At 48.7% G+C, this 21516-nt stretch overlaps 3 protein-coding genes and 1 non-coding gene across 5 annotated transcripts in view; 3 read left to right on the plus strand and 1 right to left on the minus strand.

Moving 5' to 3' along the window:
• The window catches only part of LOC102889331 (long-wave-sensitive opsin 1), a 10513-nt gene extending 2812 nt beyond the window's left edge, over positions 1–7701 (plus strand). The window contains exons 2-6 of the mRNA XM_006915297.1: positions 71–367; positions 2602–2770; positions 3369–3534; positions 4979–5218; positions 7590–7701. Coding sequence (XP_006915359.1) covers positions 71–367; positions 2602–2770; positions 3369–3534; positions 4979–5218; positions 7590–7700 — 983 coding nt within the window. The 3' untranslated portion in view covers position 7701. The remainder of the gene's footprint in view (positions 1–70; positions 368–2601; positions 2771–3368; positions 3535–4978; positions 5219–7589) is intronic.
• A 465-nt stretch (positions 7702–8166) lies between these two features.
• On the minus strand, positions 8167–15348 carry TEX28 (testis expressed 28). The gene is made up of 3 exons (XM_006915320.1): positions 14615–15348; positions 9204–9339; positions 8167–8514 (listed from the first exon to the last, which is right to left on the minus strand). Exons 1-3 carry the CDS (start codon positions 15346–15348, stop codon positions 8167–8169), a joined length of 1218 nt encoding a protein of 405 aa, XP_006915382.1.
• Positions 15349–19199: 3851 nt separating this feature from the next.
• Positions 19200–19318, plus strand: LOC112482552. The gene has a single exon (XR_003047340.1). It is a non-coding gene; the product is annotated as a 5S ribosomal RNA (ribosomal RNA).
• Positions 19319–21093: 1775 nt separating this feature from the next.
• Positions 21094–21516, plus strand: part of TKTL1 (transketolase like 1) — a 23578-nt gene continuing 23155 nt past the window's right edge. For both annotated transcript variants that reach the window (XM_006915298.1, XM_006915299.1), the window contains exon 1: positions 21094–21227. In XM_006915298.1, the coding sequence (XP_006915360.1) occupies positions 21094–21227 (134 nt within the window). The remainder of the gene's footprint in view (positions 21228–21516) is intronic.

The raw sequence follows: 21516 nt of genomic DNA on the forward strand, positions 1-21516 counted from the left end.
GGGGAAGGGTGGGATGGCGTAGCTGTACAGGTGGGTGACGCTGCTGCCTGCTCTGTACCTCCTGCCTCAGGCCCCTTTGAAGGCCCCAATTACCACATTGCTCCCAGATGGGTGTACCACCTCACCAGCGCCTGGATGATCTTTGTGGTCATCGCATCAGTCTTCACTAATGGGCTTGTGCTGGTGGCTACCATGAGGTTCAAGAAGCTGCGGCACCCTCTGAACTGGATCCTGGTGAACTTGGCGGTTGCTGACCTGGCAGAGACCATCATTGCCAGCACCATCAGTGTTGTGAACCAGATCTATGGATACTTCGTGCTGGGCCACCCTCTGTGCGTCGTGGAAGGCTACACTGTCTCCCTGTGTGGTAAGCCAGCCAATGGCCCAGGCCTAAAGGAAACACTCACATGGCAAACTCCCAGGTGTGCCTGCGATGTACGAGCAAGGCACACGTTTGAAAGGAGACAGATCCACAGGGGAAGCCGGCCTGGGGTGATCATTTCGATGTGGAGGGGCTTGCAGTCCGACACACCCTGAGTACCTGCTCTAAGACAGGTTCTGCCCGGGGACTGCCGAGCTGTACTGAGAGCCGGGCCGAGTCAGTGGTTGGGTGGGCAGAGCCTGGGATGGCGCTCTCGGGAACAGGGACTTTATTTTGGGAGGAGGAGACTGGAGGGGGAGACCCAGGAAGAGGCTGGAAGACAGAAGGGAGGCTGAGCGAGGGAGCCAAAGCCACCTGGGTGGGAGAGGTGAGGAACCTACAGCAGGAGCTGGATCTGTAGCACGTTGTGCGCCAGGTGAGGAGAAGTGGTTGCCAGGAGGCCAGGTTTCTTTCTCTGGGGCCCAAGAGGAAGGAGAAGACAGGCAGGCCCAATGATGCCGAGGTCCCCTCCAGGAGTTCTCGCGCCATGCCTCTGCGAGAGGATAGAGGGCTGCAGGTTTACAGCTCCACGTCCACCCAAGAAGACAGGGAGCCGGAGGGCTATGGCGCTCAGCACATGCAGCCTGTCTCCAGGCCCCAGGCTGTCAAACCAGCCAAGGCTTACAGCTGTTGTCCCATTTTTAAACTTTCACTGGGCCACCTGGCCACCATTCCTAACTTAGAGCTCCCACATCTAACTTAGGTTTATGTCATTGCCACCTAAACTGATCTCCGATGCGAATTCTGAGGACGCGGACAATAGAAAAAGAGACACAGGGATAGGAGGGGGTCTGGAGAGGGGGAGATTTCAATTACTAGTGGTGTGAGCTCCACTAAGCTGATTTACTGCTCTGCTCCTCCTCCATTTTCCCATCTGTAAAATGGGGGCACAACTTTGAGGAAAGATTCGAATGAACATATTGAGCCCTCCCACAACCCTGTGAGGCAGGTGCTAACATGATGTCCACTTTACAGGTAAGGAAACTGCCCTCCCCATCTAACTGCCTTTTATTTTACAGCTGACAGCCCAGCACGCTCCTGAAAGTATAGAATGGGAGTGACCAGGGAAGGGCAGGCAAAGAAAGTCCATCCTCCAAGTCCAAGTGCTCTGCGCATCTCCTTGAGTGGCCTCTGCGTCCACACTCATGGCTGTCTCTGGTTCTGCTTGCAGTCTGTTCTTGGGTCACCCGGGTACCAAACAGCCAGCATTTCTGTGCCAGTTTTGCTGCCACGGACACCCCTTGGCTCTCTGGGGAAGCCGTGGACCCCTTCTCAGAAGAATGTTTGCAAATGCACACAATGAGATCCATAGGATTACAAAAGAAGCCAATGATATTGAAATATAGTTATCAAAGTATTCAACAGTAATTAGCGACATAGTCCTTCATTTAAAGTATTAGTGTTAAAATTATATTACTAAATTTAATGATATGATAAATAAATCGTATTAGAAGTATTTATCAGAAGTATTAGCAACACCGTTTCTTATTAAAGTATCAAATAACGGGATCTGGCCTGACTGCCACTGAAATGTCAAAGTGTTAATGAACACAGTGATATTGGGACATGTCTGCCACCTCTGTAAAGTGACCGAGTCACGGGCACTGCTAGCGTTGCCACACTCGTAATGAAAGGAAATGCCAGTATCTGTCAGAGGTTAGTGGGAGCAAAGATGTCCTGTTTCCCGCCCCGATTCATGGAGCCCTGAATTCTGTGCACAGACCTCCAGGGTTTAAGCAGAACAGCAGACACTGTCCCCACCTGCTAAATGGCCGAAGGTGGTAGGAAATCAGGGAGGGGGACTCCGGGCACCTAAAGAAATGCATATGTACTGCCAGGAGGGGCACAGCTCTTGGCTGGGACTGTAGCAGTGGCTCATGCTGATGTGTACGTGATCGTCGGGGGCTGGCATCAGAGGAAAGGCTGGTAGTCAAGTAAAAGAAAGAGGAGAAGCGAGGTGGATGAAGAGGCCCAATGAGAAAGGACAATGAGAGGCCCAGTGGGGAAGGAAAGGGAAGGCAAGTGATAGAAAAAGAAATTGAGCGAGAGACCCAGTGCCCCCAGACCTGAAAACGCTGTGGAGAATGAGGTTTTGTACATAGTTGGACGGTTGCCTCTTCATCTGAAGAACTGTCTCCTGGTCCAGATAGAAGCCGTCATGTGTCTGCTCTGCCCCATAGGGATCACGGGTCTCTGGTCCCTGGCCATCATTTCCTGGGAGAGGTGGCTGGTGGTCTGCAAGCCGTTTGGCAACATGAGATTTGACGCCAAGCTGGCCACCGTGGGCATCGCCTTCTCCTGGGTCTGGGCTGCTGTGTGGACTGCCCCGCCCATCTTTGGTTGGAGCAGGTAAGGATGCCAGGGTGCCAGGAAGGCGGCTTGTTACGACGGACAGGGGGGTTCAGACAAGTGATTCCATTTGTGACCTCGAGGCAAATCGCTTTCTGCCTCTGGGCCTCTGGGCCCCACGAGTTAAGTGACGATGGACCCAACTCTCTCTGAGACCCTTTCGAGCGTGCAGTGTTTATGAATGTATGAATCTGGCTGGCTGCGACAAAGAAATGGGCCCCGTGGTCCCCAAGCCTCTGGAAAGGTTCGTTTCTCCCTAGTGTGAGCAGCTCACAGGAACACATGGACAAACGCTGACAACCTCAGGACGCGGGCCGAGCTAGTTGACCCCAGAAAAATTATTCGGGTGTTCACAGATGTTCTCAGAAGGCAAGAGAGCACCTCATCCTCCCTTTGTAAGAGGGGACGTGATCGAGGTGATGTCAGTGTTCTGGAACCAGGTAGTGGTGATGGTGCCACTAAATTGTTCATTTCGAAAATTGTCAATTTGTGTAATTCAAAAACCCAACAACCCTACTCAAGTCAGTGGCATGCCTGGGCTAGGGGGTCCCGGGCCACCGGGCCGTTACCAGGACAAGCCACCGGCCCCTCTTCCCAGGTACTGGCCCCACGGCCTGAAGACTTCATGCGGCCCGGATGTGTTCAGCGGCAGCTCATACCCTGGGGTGCAGTCATACATGATCGTCCTCATGGTCACGTGCTGCATCATCCCGCTCAGTGTCATTCTGTTCTGCTACCTGCAAGTGTGGCTGGCCATCCGAGCGGTAAGCTCCTGTGCCCTCTTGGCTTCCCCCCGAGCTGGTAGGATCATGAGGGCCAGGGACGTCTGGGCAAGGACAGAGTCACCCAGCTCATGCTCCTGCCCCCAAAGCAGATGCGGATCTGGCAATTTCTTTGGGGCTGCAGTTACAGCTCTGGCTCCCTTGTCCTCATCCCTATAGGATGGGCAAGGACTGTGCCCCAGTCTGTGGAGGGGCCCAATAAGGGAACAGAGCTGTTTTCCTTCTGACCCAGGACAGTTCCCTTGGGGCAGCCAGATCTGCAAATGAAACCTGCAAATCGAGGGGTGTCTTTAAAAGGCTGCCACCAGAGGGTCCTTGTCCCTTTCACAGACCGTTGGGGCAGGCTAGGGAGTGGACTCACAAGTGCCATCTGCGACCCCAGGCCCACTCTCCACCCACCTCCCTGGGAAGCTGGTCCCATCCACAGCCATACCCCCACCCTCATCCCCACAGGCTGAGCTACCCCTGGGGAGCCCTTGTAGGAAATCAGAGCGAGGCAGGAGAGGTTAGGTCCTGGGGCGCTAAGAGCTTTGCGCCCCCTTGTGAAGAACACCGTAAGTTGTCTCTTTATCAATCAACTAAGCTCCAATTAGCTAATCTGGATGTGCCATCTGTCCTCGTTGGGATCCTGCTTGGCACAGGTGGCCGGAGGCCCTTCGGGGTGGTGCCTTCCCTATATGAAGCTGCTTGTGCCCACAATCGGATCAGCATGTGCTTGTAAGCTCTCTAGAGTGGAGGCCGTGGGCTCAAGATAAGCTCCACTAACCTCGCTACCTTCAGTCTGACTTCCTCCCCCCACCCCGTTGGTGGCCAGGGATCAGAACCAACTTAGCTAGCTCCCACAGGTATCCAACCATGGCTTGGGCCGTGTTAGGTCTGATTGGAGACCCCAGGCTCCAGAACGTGTCCTCAGCCCTCACGGTTGCCCCTCGTGCCCACTTAGCTGCCTGCAGTCAGTCCCTGCCCACAGCAGGTCGTGGCGGCCTCTGTCTTCTCCTTGTCAGCCCATGAGACCTGAGCACAGGAGGGGACACACTGATAAGGGACCAGATGAGGCTAAGAACAGCCTCCTTAGCTCCTTCCGAGACTTACTGGGAGTCATGCTAAGTCAAGAGCTTGGAAGGCCCCAGCTCAGGGCTGTCTTAGCCAGGCCCAGCTGCTACCTTAAAGCCTGCCAGTTCCCATGAGGCCACCCCAGGCAAGGTGTGCACTCATTCAGGTGGGAGCCGATTGCTGGCTGGCCATGGGTGCTGGAGCGAGTGGACCCATCGCCTTCTCCCCACAATTCCTGTCTCTGGGCTGCCCACCTCTTGCTGCCTCCCGGACCTGCTGCCCAAGCAATAAGAACACAGAGTCCTCTCAGACATGCAGCCCTGAGGGACTCTCCCACTCACTATCCCTTGGCACGACTCTCTGTCTCCTCCAGGTGGCAAAGCAGCAGAAAGAATCTGAGTCTACCCAGAAGGCTGAGAAGGAAGTGACACGCATGGTGGTGGTGATGGTTCTGGCATACTGCCTCTGCTGGGGGCCCTACACCTTCTTTGCATGCTTTGCTGCTGCCCACCCTGGCTACGCCTTCCACCCTCTGGTGGCCGCCCTGCCAGCCTACTTTGCCAAAAGTGCCACTATCTACAACCCCATTATCTATGTCTTTATGAACCGGCAGGTAAGTCACACCGTTGGCAGAGCAAACTAGAAAGAGACCCCGGAAGAGCCCCGTGATGGCTCCCACCTGGAGTCACATCTGGCCTCCGGGACAATAACCAGCATGAGACCCAAGTCCAGGCAGCTCTCTCTCTGGATCCTTTCACGGTGTCTGAGGGTTGGCATTTCTTGCAGTGTCTGAGCGCTGTGCGCTCTTTCCTTCTGCTGACCTGAGGGTTAGCCTAGAGCTCAAACGCCCGAGGATCACCTGAACAGGGCTACGTTTAGCCTAGACGTGCACTTCTTGCTTTTACAGGAGCAACTCTTCTCCCAACTTTCATCTTCCCACCTTCAAACCCTAACTCTAATGAGGACACAAAGAGGCCCTTCTTGGCTGCACTGACCTGTGGCTTTTGTGACTTTACGGGTTAGTTCAGGAGGGACACGCTGTGGTCCTGCCCAAGTTCTTGCCAGATGGCAGCCATCATGGGCTGGCATATAGGGCCTCCGCCGCAAACTGCCCATGACTCCTAGACTTCTTGGTAGGTTACAAGTGACCAATGAAGCTCATCATCTTCCAGGTGCAATTCGCCTCATTATTCCTTGAATCCATCACATTCACTTCAAGGTGCAATCGTGAAGTGACTTGATGGTGACCGGAAAAGTCCGTGGGTCAGAAATACCACCCCCTCAGGGTCCTCCCATTTCAGCAGACCCAGTCCACCCCTTCCAACCAGCTCTTCTCTTCTCTTCCATTTTACAGTTGCCCGTGACTCCGCCCCCTCCAGCCTGGCCCTGACTCTCTGTGGAATTCGTTAAGCATGCTTTTAGTCATGTTTAAATATTCAGTAGGGCAGTACCACGATTGATTCCCCAGGACTCCATTGCCGGCACCTCCACACCCAGAGTGTAATTCTGTCCCTGACCCGTTTCCTGTCTTTTCCACAGGTCCCTTCGGGTCTGACTTTCATTTGTGGAGTCCTAGGCTAGCTTGCCAAGTACTGTCTTTGCTTGAGTCTTCCCATGCCCCACTCCTAGCCAGATGTCTGCATTTCTGGATCTCTCCAGGCTTTTGAGTTTTTCTTTTATCTTTTCCACATTGTTATCGTTTCCCGTTGCATTCTGAGAACTTTCTGGAATAGGACTCTGTGAGGACAGGGAATTTTGCTCTTTTTATTTGCTGCCGATCCCTTTAGGATGCAGTCTGGTGTAGAATGGGTGCTCGGTAGGTAGACGTTGAGTGAACGTGTCAAATGAATTCCTCGGCCTCATCAGCCAGCTCTTCAGCCGAGTCGCTTCTGCCGTTCAGCCCATTTCTTATGTTATCGATTTCGACCATTATGTTTTTTATTTTTTAAAGTTTTGATGTTGGAGGTACCTGGAAGTAGTCAAGAATAGACCTGGAATATACAGGAAACGCATCTGGTCTGCATTCTCAGCGCATTGTGGTTAGCTCAGTGACGATCTGAGATATAATCTCAGAAATGAATACGGCCCAGATTGCTTTAGGGGCCAGGCAGCAAAGAGCAGGGCCCTCCTGGCGCTGGAAGACTCTCTTGGCTAAAGAGATGAGGTGGTGGCTAGACTGCTGTCTACCTAGTATCGCCGGGCCCCAAAATTGATGGGCTAGAAACAAGATGACAAACACATTCTCTTTCATTAAAATGCTTCTTCCCAGACATTCTGGAGACGAGTCACTCTATGCAGAGGCCACTTAGCTGGCATCATCTTTGGTCACCATATTAGTTCCCTGGGATGCCACGACAAACTACGGATTGGGTGGCTTTGAGGAACAGAAACTTATTGTCTCCCAACTCTGGAGGTCCGAAGTCTGAGACTGAGGTGTCAGCAGGGTTGGTTCCTTCTGAGGGCTCTCCAGGAGAATCTCTTCGTGCCCCTCTCCTAGTTCTTGGTGGCTATTTGCTGTTCCTTGGTTTGTAGATGAGTCACCGCAATCTCTGCCTTCACCTCCACACACCCTTCTACCTTCTGTACCTGTGCATCTGTGTCCAAATTCCCTTCGGCATGAGCTCATGGTATTATACACGTTAATCACAAATACAAAGACTATTTCTAAATCAGGTCACGCTCCCAGACTCCAGAAAGTAGGACTTGAACATGTATTTTGGGGGGACACCACGTGACCCACAACAGTCACCATCAACCGCTAAATTAGATGCCTTAGATAACCGAATAGTCGGGAATAGACCATTCTCATGTGTAAGGAACAACCTGAGCCTTCCTCCACTCACTCTAGGATTCCGAATGTAGAGAGAAAGTGCCAAGTCATCCAGGTGACAATGAATACCTTCCTCCGAATGTCCCAGGCATTACCTTTAGCGTAGCACCCTGGCCTTTCCTGCTCTGCTGAATAACACTTTCTGTCCTGCCAGTTTCGAAACTGCATCTTGCAGCTTTTTGGGAAGAAAGTGGATGATAGCTCTGAACTCTCCAGCTCCTCCAAAACAGAGGCCTCATCTGTGTCATCGGTGTCACCAGCATGAGTCTCCCCCAGCCCCCCAAAAAAGAAGATCTGCCTCCTACTGGAAAACGTAATTCCTGTCCTACTCACCAGGGCTTTGGCCACCACCCGCATCATCCCTTCTTCTCTGTCCCTGTGAAATAAATGTAGTTTCTCTTTGCCAGAAACAAGCGTCGCAGAGGTTCCCACTGAAGTTTGGGGGCGCCTGAGCCTCCGAGTGTTCAGTGGGTCGCAAGAGGATGCGAGGGGTTTAGAGAGGAGAGTAGCATTGCACTTCGGAGACCTTTATCTTTTCCAAACCTTGTGTCTGCAGATGGTATGGAAAGCTTGTGAGCAAGGGAAGCGTGAGGTGGGTGGGCACCTTCACATCTCTCGCAGGGCTGGCATTGATGAAATCCGAAAGGGAGAACTGAGAAGTGGTCGTCTGGGGAGGGCTAGATGGGTGCCCTGACCCCGGGAAGGGGGCGGAGCTGGCAAACCCAGGCACTTTAAGGCCCTGGAGGATTGGAGTTTTTGAAAGGTAATCTCCACCTGGAGAACCAGGCCTGCCAGTCCACGACAGGGATGGCATGCCACTTCTGCCAGACCAGGGTCCCAAGCCCGATCAGCATGAGCATGATGCACATGCGCAGGCGCGAATTCACCAGCAGCAAGGGGTAGGTGCACACGGTGGAGATGAAGACCAAGAAGATGGTGGCCAGTGTGAGGAGCAGGCTCACGAACTGGAACACAAACTCCCGGGGACAGCACCTGCGATTCTCTGTCATCTCCAGTTGGGTCACTTCCTGTAGAGTTTCCAGCTTGGATATACGACTCTTGAAAGTCTCCGTGACCTCCTGCAGGTGACAAAATCACAGAGGTCTGAGGGGAAGTGCGATCATTTATTTACCTGGGTTCCTGAGGGGTGCACAGCAAGTGTTGGTTGAGGATTTAGGAGAGAAGTCGAGAACCGAGAGCACGTACAAGCTGAGGGCCCTGTCCTGGGAGGCTCTGTGTCTCCCAGCAACAGCGAAGGTCTCATCCGACTCAGCCCTCAGCCAGTGTGGCCTGGGACTGAGAACCTGGCCGTGCGAGAGCTGACCAAGGACAAGGGTCTGAGGGTGTGAAAGAGAGTGAGACTATCTGTAGCAGGAGAGGGAACTCCTCCGCTCACGCTTGCTATCCCGGGGCCTAAAGCAGGGGTTCCCAGTGCGTGCTCCCTGCACCAGCAGCAGCTCCTCGGGACTCGTCAGCACCCCCTGCAGGTGGTTCCGACATGCACTCAAGTATGAGAACCACCGTGCCCAAGTTCCCAGATCAGCTAAGCTGGATGCGGGGAAGTGCGGCATGAACGTAGAGCGGACACCATCGGCTCTGAAATGAATGTGTGAGTTGCCACTGAACCCTCGGCAGGGGGCACGGCTTGAGGCTCCGTCTCCTTCCTTGCTTTGGAGAGTATCAGAACAGATTTGCTCATCTTTTGCTTGTCATCTCTACATCCTTCTCACTGGCCATTTCTCAAAAAGCTCCCCCATCGGGTACTCACCCACATTTCCCTGGCTCTCTCATAGGACAGATAGGCCATTTTCTCTTCGGTGCAGGCCAGAGTCTGTTTGAGGTGGTAAATCTCATTCAGGTACCCCTGCTGGTAGTCATTCGCCAGTTCTTCTAGTAACACGCGTCTTGGGAGTAAAAGAGAAGGCAATACTCCCTGAGAACCCTGCCCAGAGCTCATCCTATGTCAGGAGCAGACTCGGGTTCAGGGCCCACCTTCCTCCGCCGTCCCCAAGCTCCTGTGAAACCCCGCCTCCTCCTCCAGTTCTACACCTCAGACACGCCCTCACTGATAGTCATGTATCTATCTCCTATATATTGTTCCTCTTTCGTAACAGCTTTAGCAAAATAGAGATAGACTACAAGTTATAGAAATCAATATCTAAATTACCCTTATATGCTATTAAATTCCACATACATTCCCAGCACCAGTGTTTGGCATGCAGTAGTTATTCTACGAAAGTCTGCAGATTATAGAGATGGAGCAGTCATAAGAGACCACATAATGTATGATTCCATTTGTATAAAATGCCCAGAATAGACCAATCAAGAAAGGCAGAGTCAGACCAGTGGTTGCCGGGGGGCTCGGGGAGAGAGCAGGTGGGGAGTGACTGCTAATGGGGATGGGGTTTCTTTTTGAAGTGATGACAGTATTATGGTCTGCAATGAGACAGTGCTGATGGTTGCACAACTTTGCAAACATACTACGAACCACTGAATTGTATACTTTAAATAGATGAACTTTCTGATATGTGAATTGTATCTCAATAAAGCTATTATTAAAACAAAAAATAAAAACAAATATAGCATCGTGGTAATGGTTGCATAACTCATTAAATTTACTAAAGATCATTGAAACGTACAGTTAAAAATAATGCATTTTATGGCATGTAAATTATATCTCAGTAGAGCTGTTAAAAAACACAAACAAAACACCACTACCTGCGGTTTATGGCTACGTATGTGAGTAGTAAAAGTATAAAAATATATAGGTGAGAAGAAGGGGGATGGGACTGGGGGAAGTGTTAATGAGAAGAGCACCGAATGAATTTTTTAAAGTTTTATTTCTTTAAAAAATAAGATTTGAAGCAAAAATGGTAAGAGTTAAGGTCTGAGAAAGCTGGGGGGGATTGGTATATAGTGTTGATCATGTTATTCTCTACATTTTCCCTGGGTTTGGAATGTTTCATAATTTAAAAAAAAAAAAAAACTTTTCGAGCTTCCTCATTTCAGCACCAGGAAGGACAGGCCAGAATAACAGATGCCAAGTGACTTCTAGCATTGTCATTCGGGGAAGAGCCAAGGAAGGCTTCACCCGAGCTGGGGAGCAGAGACACTAGAGAAGAGAAAAGGTACTGGAGAGCACTGGAGGCACAGAATGGCTGGGGCCCAAGGCCCATGGAGAACAGGGCGATAAAGGACCAAGCCGATGGCCATGGCTCTGCCGTGCACAAGTGTGTAACCAGTGGTGCTGTTGCAGAGACAGGGAATGTGAGGGGAGGAGGCGATTTGGTCCTGCTTCCAGGACTTGACAGACACCCATATGGAGATGTCCTCCAGGCAGCCAATAAGCTGAACGCTCACTTGTTGAAAGCCAATTTGTCAAGAGGCAATTCATAACAGCGTTTCAAGGCACATTCCATTAGTCTCTGCCCTGCTCCCTGTTGAGAAGAGAGTGGGCTGACAACATGGCCGAGGCTACTGCTCATAGAGAGAGGGAGACACAGGGTGTCCACCCCAAAAGCAGATTCCACATAACTGCCTTTTCATTAACACGAAGCATCTAGCCACAACATTCGAGATATTAACTATGTTCAAATATAGTCTCATTAATATATTTTTCACAAAGTCAATGAATAGATTCTTCATTAATACATTTATATAAGAATTTATAAATATATTCTTAAACGTATCCTTGCGTAGATTATTGAATAAGATGATGTCCATTCATTAGGATATTATCTCAGCCTCCTCTTCTCTTGCCCCCAGACTCCTCACCCTCTGGCAGCAGTGTCCCAGCTGTGACACAGCTGACTCTCCTCCTTGTCCCTCTTTCGGTCAAGGACCCCTCTCTGTCTACCTCCTACAGTCGCAGAGACAAATGGATCACTCTGGAAAATGCTCTTACAAAGACAAAATGATGACTGGTCAAGCAAAATGCCCCCTAAATCTTCCAAAGCCGTTAAGTCCTCCCTCTCCAATACGAATTGTCATAAACGATATTGTTACAAAAGAGTATATTCTTGACTCTGAGGACTGGCTTTTGGCAGTCCTCAGTCAACAGATCTAGAACCGAATGGCCTGCATCTTGGAGAAGCCTGAGATGAAGAAACAGATGTGGGGGAAATCGGGCTGCAGGGGTAGGGCAGGAAGGGCGGCAGGCACAGTGAAGAGCCTCCTGGGCGTATGTGGGCCAAACTGCAATCACACACATCTTAATAGGAGAGAGACAGGGAGCTTTTACACACAGAGCGCAGTGAAATGTGAAGATGCTGGCTGGCCTTGAAGATCGCAGTGATGTGACCACAAGCAAAGGAGCTCGGCGGCCACCAGAAGCTGGAAGAGTCCAGGAATGGATTCTGTCCTAGAGCCTCCAGCAGGAGAGCGGCCCTGCTGACATCCTGACTTAAGTCAAATAAAGCTGATTTCTGACTTCTGGCCTCCAGAACTGCAAGAGAATCAATTTCTGCTGTTCGAAGCCACCAAGTTTGGGGTAATTTGTTATGACAGCTGGAGGAAACTCCTTCAGGGTGCTTCTGGCATCTAGTGGGTAGAGACCAGGGACGCTGCTCAATATCCTACAATGCACAGGACAGTGCCCACGACACAGAATCATCTGGTCCAAAATGTCAATAGTACTGAGGTTGAGAAAACCTGGGCTAGGGTGACATAATTTGGAGTTTAGGGCCCACCGAGTTGTGGCTGAACTTAAGAGGCTGAAATTTCAAAGACTGACCATACCAAGTGTTGATGAGACTGTGGGACAATTGAAAAGCTCATACACTCATCACGGGAATGTAAAACGGCATAATCATGTTGGAAAAACAGTTTGGCACTTTCTTAAAATGTTCAACATATATCCACGCTATTATGGTCCACATATGAAAGCATATGTTCACAAAAAGACTTGTACCAGAATGTTCATAGTAGTTTTATTCGTCACAGCCCCAAATGGCAGTAGACGAATGAATAAACAAACTGTGGTGCATCCATACAATGGGATACTGCTGAGTAAGGAGTGAACTGCTCCTACACATGGCTTGGATGCATCTCAAAATAATTACACCGGGTGAAAGAAGTGAGACACGAAGGACCACATATTGTACGATTCCATTTGCATGAAATGTCGGGATAGACAAATCCATAGAAACAGAGGGCAGATTGGTGGTTGTCACGGGGCTGGGGGAGGGGGAATGGGGTGTGACAGGGTCTCCTTCTGGAGTGATGAACATATTCTGGAACTAAGAGGTGATGGTTTCGCAACATTGTGAATGCACTAAATGCCACTGAATTATGTGCTTTAAGACAGATAATTTTACATTTTGTGAATTCCATCTCAATTAAAAAATTAAAAAGGAAGCCCCCATTGAAGGCAGATAGATTTACGTGTGAGAAGTGTCATAGGACTTTTCAGTTTGAAAGCTCAATTCGTGACAGCAGAGAGGACATGACCATCACAGGGGCATGGGTAGTGACCACACAGGTGTGGAGACTGTTTGACACTTCATTGAGCTGAACATATACATCACATGCCTTTTTCTATGTCTGCATCTAGCTCACATAAAGGATTTTTTTAAAAGATTTGAATGAGATACATACATATACGTATATGTATATATCTTTTTTTAATGCAACAAATTCCTGTGTCCCCCTCACCTAGCTTAGGAAGCCACACGGCCAGGCCAGGAGGTGTCGACATGCTCTCAGGTCTGTACTTCCTAGCCGTGCGGCCACTCATGCCTCTCCGAGATTCTATCTCCCCAGCTGTAAAGTGGGCTTCTGAACACTACAGGTGAACAATGCTAAGTGCTCCCTGTTGTCACTATTATTCCATAAAGTCATCTTCAGCCCATTCTCTACTTCTCTGGGTAAATCTGAGTCCTATAGACCTGCTTCTTTGCTTCTATTATATTAGAATGAAAGTAGGCAAATCTGTTTGCTTTTGAGAGAGCTTCCTTTTGAATTTTTTAGGTGAGATGAAATTCACGAAACATAAAATTATCTGTCCTAAAGTGCGTAACTCAGTGGCGTTTAGTGTACTCACAATGTCAAGAGCTCACGTAAGCACAACGTCCCTTTGGCCTGGGCAGCATAGAAACCTATGGGGATGTGCACAACCGCCACGGGTCTTGCTTTACATACATCCAGCCTCGGAAATGTTATTTCGACAAAGGGGTCTTTAAGAGTACCAAGATTTTAGATTGGGTTGCCACGTCCTATGAAAATTACCTCCAAAAGAAATTCCGATTGGTTATCTTACTTGACAATAAGTTGCCCCATAACACTCTGTAACTGCCCTTTATGGATTTGTCAAGCAGGGTAAAATCGGAGAAGATTTCCCAGAGGAAACAGAAGCGGATTGTTCCCCACGCGCGTCTTCCCCGCCACACGCAGGTACTAAAGGGACTGCAGAGTTCTTTCATGAAAATGCTGAGAATCTCAATTCACCTAAGAGAATCCTGTCCTCCCTTTTTTTTCCCCCACTTATTTAACAAATATTTATTGAGTACCCACTAAATGGCAGGCCCAGTTTTAGGCACGAGGAATATAGAAATGGACAAAATAAAGCTCCTTTTTTCAATCTAGGAGAGAGAAAGGATTAGAATGAATGAATTCGAAAGACGGCAGGGATCAGGGCCCCTGAGAAGTAACCAAATCAGAATGGAGGGGGTCCCTTGAGAGACCGAGTTTGCCTTTTTGGGGGGTGAGCCAGTCTTGTCTTAGACGAAAATAAAATTGAGCCACCACACAGCGGAGAGAAAGCATTCCCCGGAGGCAGTCAATTTCAGAATCAATGTCCCAAACGGGACCTTGCGCCCCAGCTCAGCCAGGAGCACAGGTGAAGGGAACAGGGCTGACGAAGCAATTCCAGTCGTACCTTACACGCCACTCCAGCAGCCCGGATGGCAGGACGCCTCGGTCGGTAACTGATGATGGGCGTCTGCTAGGCTCACTGCCACCTCGGCTGTCTCCCGCCACCCCAGTCAGAGCCGCAGCCGCCGGATCACCTGGCGGGACCTGGAGCTGGAGCCGGAGCCCCGTTTGCCAGCAGAAGACCGGGGTGGGATGCAGCGGCGGGCAGGGGAGTAGCCCTCTCCACTGCGGGCGCAGGCGCCGGGGACACACTGAGCTGCTCCTTCCCCCCTCCCCGGCTCCCCTTGACCCTCCTCTCACGGTCCTCACCTGCGTTTCTCCTCCTGAAGGGACTCCAGCGACACCCGCAGGTCTGTCAAGTACCTCTCCCTGAGATTCTGATAGGACATCTGGAGGCCGAAGTTGAACTTCTCGACTTCTTTGAGCTCTTCCTTCACCTGTAACAACAGGGATCGCTGGCGGGCCGCACACTTCGTCTCCGAGGACTTCCCCCGCTGCAAGGCTGCAATGCGACTCTTGAGAGGGAAACGTCCGACGATGTTGGACAGGTTGGTGGACAGGCAGTCTTTCCTCCCGGGCTTGGGGGGCCCTGAAGATGGGGCCTTCTTTCTGGGCTGCTGGGAGTTGTCCTGGCTGCTTTCTGTCTTCAGCGCTAAGCCCTTGGGCCGGCAGCCCTCCTTCAGTTCCTGCAGCTGCTGGTGACACTGGCGGAGCCTTCGCTCGATTCGGGCAATGGTGGCAGAGGCCCGCTGGTTCACCTTCTCGAAGACCTGCCGGATGTGGGGGGCCTGGCGCCGGTCGGCTTTGGACACCAGCTCTATGTAGCCCACGGTGTTCTTGTCCCGATTGATCTTCTCCACTCTCAGCTGTTCTGAGAGGTAGAGCATGCGGTGCCTGATGCTATCCTGTAAGTTCCGGGCCACGTCCCTATCTAAGAGGCTGGAATGACCGCTGGCGCCATCCTTGCTGGGTGACAGGGACCTGCACGAGGGAATGTTAGAGGGGAGGGTTGCACTTGGGCTCTTAGTGTATTTCGCCTGCATCAGGAAACAAATCACAAAACGGGAACTTCTGTGAGCTGCGAATAGGAGAATTGAACACGTTATTGCTTCACTCTATAAAAATACTCAGACATATACACAGATACTTACAGAGGCAAGATTTATATATTTGAGATGAGCCCAACACAGACCGGAAAAGTCGACTTCATCTTCTGGGCCCTTCTCCCCTCCTTTTCAGCACCCGACTTTTTGCTCTATGGGTGTACCTCATTATGACCCCCAGGTGGCTAGAATCCCCTCTCTACACCTACCCCTTCTGTTCTTGGGCTTCTTCTCTTCCAAGAATTAGCAAGTGCACGTCTCATTTTGTAAAGAACTGTTCTCGCAAAGCATGAAATAAGCTAAGTCACATTAAGCCATACACCTTGCTGTATTGCTACTGCCGGGCAGATGGAGGAGGTAGATGGACAGCTTTGCATCCTAACAGGCTTGCTCTTTCATCCGGTCATTCCTTCAGCACATATTTCCTGAGTGCCTACCATGCGGTACAGAAGCCAGATACATTCCTTGCTCTCACAGAGCTGATATTCCAAGGTGGAAAATTCCATTGTGACCCAAACGAGTCTCTCACATGGCAAAAGATAACAGAAAGAACACTGCCTTCCAGACAGAGCCGAGTCCAAATCCTGACTCTATCTCTCTGGGACCTTGGGCAAGTTAATAAACTGATCAGAGGGTCAGTTTTCTGATGTCTAAAATAAAGATGATCATAGCAGCATAGCTGGAACATAGTGGACCAGGGCAGGGTGGACAGTGATGAGCTAGGAGGGTCAACGGGGTCAGAACAGGTAGATCCTGTGGGGTTTTTTTTTTTAATACTTTTTAACTAAAAGTGCCTGCGTGACCAGTTTTGATCTGGAAATGTTCTCTCAGTGGCAAGTCAGGAGAGATGATATTGCAATAGATGGCTTGGTTCTGTGTATTTTATTATATGCAAATTATATCTGAATTAAAATAAAAACACAGTGTGATACCACTATGCACCCAGCAGATTGGCAAAACTTAGACTACTGACAATAAATGTCAGCCAAGATACAGAGCAACAGGAACTCTCAGTCACTCCTTGTAGGAGCGCAATGGGTACAAGCACTTTGGAAAAGCATCCGGTAAGATTGTAAAGCTGAAATCATGCATACCGAATGGCCCAGCAATTGCACTCCTGGGTGTGTCCTTGGGAGACAGACACACTGATGTTCCCAATAACCAATGGCTAGAAACAATGCACCTGCCCATCGATAGTAGAATGTGTAAGCGAACTGTGCAGCATTGAAAATGAACCACAGCCTTGAAACATGAATGAATGAGCATAATGTTGAACAAAAGAAGCCAAACGCAGAAGAATCCATACTATACAGGGTTCCATTCGTATAAAGTTCAAAAGCAGGCAAAACAAAATGATGTTGTTTAGGGATGCATACACAGGCAGTAAAGCCGTAAAGAAAAGCATGTGCATTGGTGGCATAAATGTCAGGATAACGGTTCCCACTAGGGTGGGAGAAGGGGACGGGGATTGAGAGAGACACATGGAGGCCAGGGCACTTGACTTGAGTAGTAGTTAAATGTGTGTTCACCTTATCATCACTTCCTAAACTGTATGTTGATGTCTTCTATACCTTTATGTATGTATGCTGGATTCCACAATTAAAAGTTTTAAAATGTTCAATAGATGAATTTATTAGCAGGTTAGAAATGGCTGGAGAAAGAATTAGTAAATTGTAAAGAAAGCATCTAGAATATGGCACGGAGGCACAAAGAGAGAAAATTTGAAAAACAATGAAAAATAGACGACATGGAAGATAGAGTTAAAAAGCCTAAGAAAAAAAATCTAATTGCTAGCCCAGAGAGAAGACAGAATGTGGCAGGGGCAAGATTTAAAGAGATAATCACTAAGAACTTTCCAGAACTGATGAAAGACACAAATCCATAATTCAAGAAGCCTACTAAATCCAAACAGGAAGAACAGAAATAGATCTATACCTAGACACGAGATCTTAAAAACGGCCAGATTTTAAAATCTGATTATCTTTAAAATCATGACTTTTAGACTGAGAGCTGACTTCTCAATGGCATCAATGAAATCCAGAAGAGAGCTGAATAACGATTTTCAATGTGCCAAGAGAATAACTGTCAGAGAGAGAAAAAAATAGGTCACATTCAAACAATCAGGAGTCAGAATGTCTTCAAACTTTTCGGCAAAGCAATGGGACCTAGAACACAACGAACTAATGCCTTCCAAATTTGGGCGGGTGGGGAGATGATTTTTCAACCTAGAATTGTGCACCCAAACTGTCAATTGTAAGGTTAGAATAAAGACAGTTTCTGACATGAAAGTTCTCAAATAGTTTACCTCTTCTGCATTCTTTCTCTGGAAACTACTAGAGAAGGTATGCCAACAAAGCCAGAGAGGAACCTAAGGGGTAGAGATGAGATGTATGAAGCAAGGGCCCCAAGCCAAAAGAGAGGCAAATGCAACCTCCAGGATGATGGCAGTGGAGCCCAGCCTGGCAGCTGGTCAGAGGGCCAGGAGGGCAAGTCAAAATGCTCCAGGAGAGAGAGCTCTGATGGAATGAAATGCCAGGCATCTCTGAGCAGCTGCAGAGGAGATGTAGATAGTTGGTGGGAGTACTGACCTATGAATACATATCAGAGAACAAGCAACACAGGGATTGGGGGAGATAATGTTAACTCTAAAGAAAACAAAGCGTTGAAAGAGAAAGGAAACGTCATCAGAGTAATTACTCAGTTGTGACCAGTGTTCCCATGGACTTGATAATGTGACCACCAAGGAGTGATCTAACCCAAATCATTGTATACCGTACTGGAAGGACTGGGGAGGGGGGGCAAGGGTAAAAGAGCTATATCACCGTCCTTTATAGTGAGAAGTCATTTGATAATTCCTAAGATATATATATTAAAAAAAAAGAAAAACAAAAAAATTGCACTATAAACAATTTATTTAGAGAACCGGAGGTAAATGCCATAAGAAATAGCTAAAAGGGTGGAGAGTGGTCAGTTCTGGAGAGTGGATGATTGGGTGGGTGGGTGGAAGCCAGGGATTGCTATTTTTTTTGTCACGAAACTTGTAGAACCATTTAACTCTTTGGACCAGTGGCTGGCAAACTGTGGCCTGGTTTTATACAGGTGTGAGCTAAGCGTGGTTTTTACACTTTTAAGTGATGGAACAAATCAGAAAAAGATTTTGCGACATGTGAAAATTACATGAGATTCAAATTTCAGGGTCCATAAACAAAATGTGATTGGCACATAGCCACTCTCATTCATTTACATATTGTCCCTGGTTGCACTTGAACCATCACAACGGCCAAGCAGAGTAGCTGCAACAGAGAACATGTGGCCTCAGATATTTACTATCTGGCCCTTTACAGAAAAAGTATGCTGATCCCTGCTTTAAAGTATGTTTATATACGCCATTGATAAGTGAAGGAACTAAATAATGGTTTAAAAAGGAAATAGGGAAAATTAAAGTTTGTTAATGACTTGTCGTGTTGGGGAATTTTGCAGATATCCCAGAACACTCAAAATTGAGAGAAGAATGTTGGTGGAAAAATTAAAGGAAAAGGCCAGATACATAACATCCAAATAACGAAGAGGATACAAAAAAATGGAACTTGATTAATCCCAAAACAGGAAAGAAAGAAGGAAAAGAAACAAGGCACCATGATAAATAGAAAATATAAAATAGAATGTCACTAAGATGTGATTAGCAATGGCCATCTGCCATGTTCTTGAGAAGACTCAATATTATGTATATGTCGGCTTTCTACATATCGACCTAAAAATTCAATGAAACCCCAATTAAAAATCTAATGGGGGTCTATGGCTATACCTCCCTGAATGTGCCCAATCCCGTCTGATCTTGGAAACTAAGCAGGGTCGGGCCTGGTTAGTACTTGGATGGGAGACCACCCAGGAAGACCAGGAGCTGGAGGCATTAAAAAAAAATCTGACAGGAATGTCTTATGAATCTTAAAATAGCTATTTCGAAATTTGTTTGGAAGAAAAAAATGCACAAAAAAGTTAAGAAATTTTTGAAAAATATTAATAAATGTGGTCTCGAGACAACTGGTTATTTGAATAAAATTAAGGTAGAGTGTTTCCATATACACGACAATAAAGTCAAGACCGAATAAAGAACTAAACATAAAAATGAAACTGTAAAAGTATTAAAATGATATAATAGGATTTTAAAAATAAGCTTTGTGCACAGAAGACCTTTCTAAACAAGATTTAAACCAAAATGCCATAAAACAAAAAAGTGTTTAATACATTCTTAAGGAGAAAAAAAGCATGAAGCTTAAAAAGAAGCAACACTTAGGTTTTGGTTCAAACACCTGCTTCTTCTTAAAAATTAAGGATCTGTTAACTTTTTTTTTAAAAGCAGCAGATTGAGAAAAAAATTGCAATATCTCTAATAGGTAAAAGTCTAACATAATATACAGATAAGTCCTACAAATTGAGAAGCTAAAAAGAAATAATCCAATACAAAAACAGTGAGGGATAGCAATAGCCAATTCAGAAAGGACGAACTACGAATGGTAATAAATGTATGATAAATGTGCAAGGAACTTGGGGAAACGTAAATCAAAGCAATGATTAAATACGATTTTCTCATCCACCAGGATGCCGCGCATTAAAAAGGCTAACAATATCCAGCGTAGGTGAGGATGTGGGGAAATGAGTACTCATGTACACAGCGAGTAGGAACACACATAGGGGCGGGGTTATTCTTGAGACATCAGTAGTATCGATGAAAATTTCAATGCACGAACCCATTAACCAGACAAGAACGTGGACACCTAACCGCATTCAGGGACACTTGGGGCTCTCAGGAGCTCAGCAGTTTTGACGATGTTCGCCAGGGGTTGAAGTTAGGGTATAGTGTCGTGGAGATAGTGCCACTGGGAGCCCTGCCGATTCTTGGTAGACCATCTCGAAGTCAGAGTGGCCTTGAAGATGGGGACTTTCACCCAGAAAGTCAGGGAGTCCCCTCACTTAGGCTCCCTGGGAAAGCTGCAGGCTAGCGTTGGGCTACTGCCACCTAAACAGTCCCAGGGGTCTTGCCGCAGAGAAGGTTCTAGGAAGAGGAGGTCAGCACAGAGACACCATACTGTCTCGGAACCCTCAGCCTTCTCATCCGCTGAGGAGCCGACTTGGAGGCTGGGCTGCTATGGGATACGAGGACCCACAAACTGTAAAATTCCAGTGTGGCTTTTTTAAGACTGATGAAACACGCAAAACAAACGTCGCCATTGTAACTATTTTAAAGTGTGTGAGTCGGCTGCCCCTTTACTTCTTTCATCACGTTGTGCAACCACACCGTCTTTCATAACTTTTTGATCACCCCAAAAGTAGACCCTGGACCCACTTACGGAGGCAGTCCTCTTTGAATTAATAGCACGAGGAAGTTATAAAGAAATTTTTCCGAATAATGTCCAATATACAAATAAGAAATGTTCAAAATTCATTGAAATGGGCACGCGGAGGGAGACACAGGACGGAGTCGCGCGCGGGTGCGCGCGCGCGGATGAAGCCGCAGTTGAGGGAGCCGCAGCGGAAGGAGCCACGCAGCGGAAGGAGCCACGCAGCGGAGAGAACGGTGCACGGCGGCGAACGGCACGCGGAGGGATCCGCGCGTGGAGAGTACTTGACGGACTACAGAACGCACTCCCCGCCATTTGCTCTTCAGACGCCGAAGAGTTCACACCCATGGCTGATGCTGACGCGGGCTCTACCATGGCCGAAGAAGGCAAGCCTGACGCGAAAACTGTCCAGGTGCTGCGGGACATGGCCAATCGTCTGCGCATCCACTCCATCAGGGCCACGTGCGCCTCGAGCTTCGGGTAAGGCCCCTTCGTCGAAGCCCTCATGGCGCCGAGCGGTAGCCCCAACAGCGATGGCGGCGTGAGCAGAGGGAGGCGTCCGGCCTGGGTGGGCTTGGTTGTAGTGGGCCGATTTAGGGCTACTGGGTCTCGGCTACCACCCCTAGATACTAGCCAGACATGGCTGCCGTTGGCTGACTTAGAGGCCAGCCTCGTGCTCAGGCACCCACACTAAGATGCCCTCTTGTGGTTGAAGCTGGTAGCCCCCCGGAAGCGACGCGGGTGGGCCGACGGGCCGGTCGGGCGAGGG

Source organism: Pteropus alecto, unplaced genomic scaffold (genome assembly GCF_000325575.1).
Source record: "Pteropus alecto unplaced genomic scaffold, ASM32557v1 scaffold396, whole genome shotgun sequence".
In the NCBI taxonomy this organism is placed as follows: domain Eukaryota; kingdom Metazoa; phylum Chordata; class Mammalia; order Chiroptera; family Pteropodidae; genus Pteropus; species Pteropus alecto.

Coding starts and splice junctions, on each gene's coding strand:
- TEX28 (XM_006915320.1), bottom strand. CDS start 15,348: ATGCAGGCGAAATACACTAAGAGCCCAAGTGCAACCCTCCCCTCTAAC. Junction 9,340..14,614: donor CTTCAGGAGGAGAAACGCAG/GTGAGGACCGTG, acceptor TTTACTCCCAAG/ACGCGTGTTACTAGAAGAAC. Junction 8,515..9,203: donor AGAGAGCCAGGGAAATGTGG/GTGAGTACCCGA, acceptor TGTCACCTGCAG/GAGGTCACGGAGACTTTCAA.